Source organism: Mandrillus leucophaeus, unplaced genomic scaffold (genome assembly GCF_000951045.1).
Source record: "Mandrillus leucophaeus isolate KB7577 unplaced genomic scaffold, Mleu.le_1.0 Scaffold128, whole genome shotgun sequence".
NCBI lineage: Eukaryota > Metazoa > Chordata > Mammalia > Primates > Cercopithecidae > Mandrillus > Mandrillus leucophaeus.
Genome location: NW_012101209.1, coordinates 1,143,407 through 1,147,073, shown reverse-complemented (window position 1 = coordinate 1,147,073; position 3,667 = coordinate 1,143,407). Strand labels below are relative to the sequence as shown.

At 31.9% G+C, this 3,667-nt stretch overlaps 1 protein-coding gene across 1 annotated transcript in view; it reads left to right on the top strand.

Moving 5' to 3' along the window:
• Positions 1-3,667, top strand: part of CCDC129 (coiled-coil domain containing 129) — a 100,960-nt gene that overhangs the window by 35,468 nt on the left and 61,825 nt on the right. Inside the window, exon 8 of the mRNA XM_011972286.1 lies at positions 3,614-3,665. Within this exon, the coding sequence (XP_011827676.1) occupies positions 3,614-3,665 (52 nt within the window). The remainder of the gene's footprint in view (positions 1-3,613; positions 3,666-3,667) is intronic.

Sequence of the window (3,667 nt, the reverse complement as noted above, 5' to 3'; positions counted from 1 at the left end):
GGTATTCCAGGAGCAAGTAAAGGCATTCTTAGCCAGCCTGGGGCTGAGAGGATAAAGAAATTTGTAGAAAGTAAGGCTTAATCACAATTTAAAATTGTGATTAAGAAGAATAGGATGGAGTCAGGTGAATATGCCTATTGGCATAGCTGCATCCCACAAAGATATAAAAATTATTTTAAAATAAGTAGATGTCAAGGTTCCTAATATCTATGTATGTGTATGTATGTTTGTGTACATATATGCCTTGTATAAAAATTAAAGAACCTTAAAATGTTAAACTGAATTTAAGTAGTAGCATTAAAATGAATAACAATAATAAAAAGAGGAAAAGAAATACCTTTGGTCAAATGCCCTGATTTGAGGATAAACTGAGAAGGCACTAAAAAAAGAATTTTTTAAAACTTAATCTTGCAAAGATTATTTAATTACCAAGCCAATAGTTAAATTACTATAAAGAATGTCAAGTCAGCCAGGAGCTGTGGTTCACGCCTGTAATACCAACAGTTTGGGAGGCAGAGGCAGGTGGATCACCTAAGGTCAGGAATTTGAGACCAGCCTGGCCAACCTGGTGAAACCCTGTCTCTACCAAAAATACAAAAACAAAAACTAGGTGGGCATGGTGGAGGGTGCCTGTAATTCCAGCTACTCGGGAGGCTGAGGCAGGAGAATCACTTGAACCTGGGAAGCGGAGGTTGCAGTGAGCTGAGATGGCAGCACTGCACTCCACCCTGGACAAGAGTGAAACTCTGTCTCAAAAAAATAAAAATAAAAATAAAAAATAAATAAAAGGTAAAAGAATGTCAAGTCAACCTGCTATTAGCTAGGATCCAAACAAAAAGTGTCACCAGACTCCAACCCATTGTCAAGCCTCATCAGACTCTATTGTCCCTGAAGGTTCTTCTGCTTCAAACTAGACTGATTTAGAGAAAAATAATATTCCTAGTATGCCATTGAAATTTCAGAGGAAAGGAATAGACAAACATCAAATTTATCAAATTTGATAAATTTTATATAAATAAATAAGAAAAGAATGTTAGTCCTTGATTGGTATACTTTCAAGAATTTTTAACTTACGATTATTCAAGAAAATACTACATATTAGTATATATTTGGGAAGAGAGTAGAAACACACTCAACACCAAAATAAAGAAAGCAAATTCACATGTTTCTTTGGCACGTAGTAGGTACTTAGTAAATATTTGTTAATTGAGTAAACATCCAAAGAATTTGACAATATTGATTTAATGTAAGGATGGCTTTCATAGGAAAACAAAATATTCTGTCAAATTTCACAGCCATCTTGGTGTTTTTATGTTCTAGGATTTGTGTGTGTGAGAGACTGTGTGTGTGTGTAAGGCAGAGATAGTCCTAAAAATGATAAGAAAGAAACACACTACTTGAATTTCATTTTTAATAAAAAGTGCATATAAAATATTACATTCTCACTGGGGAAAAAATACTTGTTTCACTCAATACCAGTGCATGAGTAAATGAAGCTTGGGTAGATTGTATCTTAAACAGAAACCAATGCCAGATTTAATATTTATTTTTCAATGTCAAATTTTAAAATCCAATTATAAGAAATGAAAAATATGTGTGAAATTGGCAGATTTTCATGGCATTTAAAACAGGAGCCAATGTACTTAAATATCTAGCTATCAGAATTTCAAGTACGATTGGCCAAATTTTGCCTCCAGATCAACCAATGATGCTTTCCCTAAAGTTGTACTAAGAGCTGAATTTGGCAATGTTTGTCTCACTTCTCAAAAGTATAATTTCAACAAAATTGTGCATAGATTTTTTAATGGAAAAATCAACATTTTTTTTGTTTAATTTTACTTAGTAAAATTAAGTCAGCCCCTCTCTTTTTAAATTCCCAAATACATTAAGTGAATTTGATACTTGTAAAATTTGTGCAATGTAAACTCAAGGTAGGATGCTTCTTCATATTCATAATAAATAATTTTTAGCTTTCCCTCCTGTTTGCATGTAAGCATCCTATTCTCTAGAAGTCACATGTGAGAACATTAATCATATTATTAAAAAATCCCAGTCAACATCTTGATTAGGTGGGGAATATTTCAAAAGCTATAACTATTTCTTTATTTTATTTTTTATTAATTAATAAGTTTGGCTCAGGTGGAATAACCCAGGAATACACATGGCTTTCATTTGAAATGAATGGGGCTTTTCCTTTTTTTTCAAAAGACAAACATGTGCTTCACATTGCCCTAAGTGGATTTTTCTCCATGATAATGGTCATAGCCAAAACTTTTTATTACATTTGAAAACGCATATGACACTCACTGATTTGAGTTACCAACACTAGTGAAAATAATGCTAAGAGTATGTCTAATAAATTACAAGTATAAAGTAACTTATTTGAAAAAAAGATATGAAGGATTAAAAAGAGAGATTAAAAATTTTTTCTTATTACAGTTGCATTATATCCTTATGGTCTCCAGTCTATTCCTGGGTTAGAGGTCATTTTTGGCCATATGTACCACAGTGTTTAAAATGTTTATGTTCTTTGATTCAGCTTTCAGTATTCAAATATCAATTCCAAATAAGTAATATGACATGTAGATACAGATTTATGAACAAGAATATTCACCTCATCATTATTTCTAATTGCAAAATTTAGAAAACATTTCAAGAGTGGGAGAATTGTTAAGTAAACTAATGTACTTCCTGAGAACAGCCTCTTGTCCTGTCATTAAATATGTTTTCAGAGAAATTTTATGATGTGGAATAAAAATTCCTGCTTCAAATTTTTGAGCGAAAAATTTGACTACATGACAATATCCAGAATAAATGTATATAAAAGAAAACTTTCAAAGAAATACTCCAAAATGTTTTTGGAGTAACAGTAACTGTTTTCTTATCTTCTTTTTATTTTTTGGAGAGATGGGGTCTCACTATATTGCCCAGGCTGGTTTTAACCACCTGGCTTCAAGTGATTCTCCCACCTTGACCTCCCAAATTGTTGAGATTACAGGCATGAGCTATCAAGCCCAGCCCTGTTTTTTTTACCTTCTTTTTCTATGTATCATGTTTCTATAATTAGCTGTATTGCTATTTTAGAAGTAATATGCATTATTTTGTTTAATGATAACTTTATTTTCATCAATACAGAAATATTCATTAATTTCTTTAAAAATTTCAAAAATAAATTTTGTTCTAGCAATTTGGAAACTAAAATTTTAAAAAATGTCTAAGCATTATATAGCAACTAAATTTTCTGAATTACTTTCCATAAATTTATCAAGCCCTAATTAGCTTTCTCCAAATACACTTAAAGTTCTTTGGAAGGCAAAAACAATCTAGAATAGAAATATTATTATTTAAATGTCTTTCAAATGTACAACTTCCAGAAGCATTGATCAACCCATCCAGATGTGATCTTCCCCTTTCCTCAACTTCTTTAATTCTTTGAATCTTTATCACGGGTACCTTGTCCCCGCTACCTCCTCCCAGCAGACTGTAAGTTATTTCAGTTCAGGATCTCATGTTTATCCCTCTTATCGGTTGCCAGTCTCATTATATATTGATTAAAATAAGTGAATTTATTTGACAAAATTTCTAATGACATTGATGCATTTTGATATCTTAGGTCCAGAGCTTTGAAGAAGAGACTGGTAATCCTCTTGACATGACTTCAGGAACT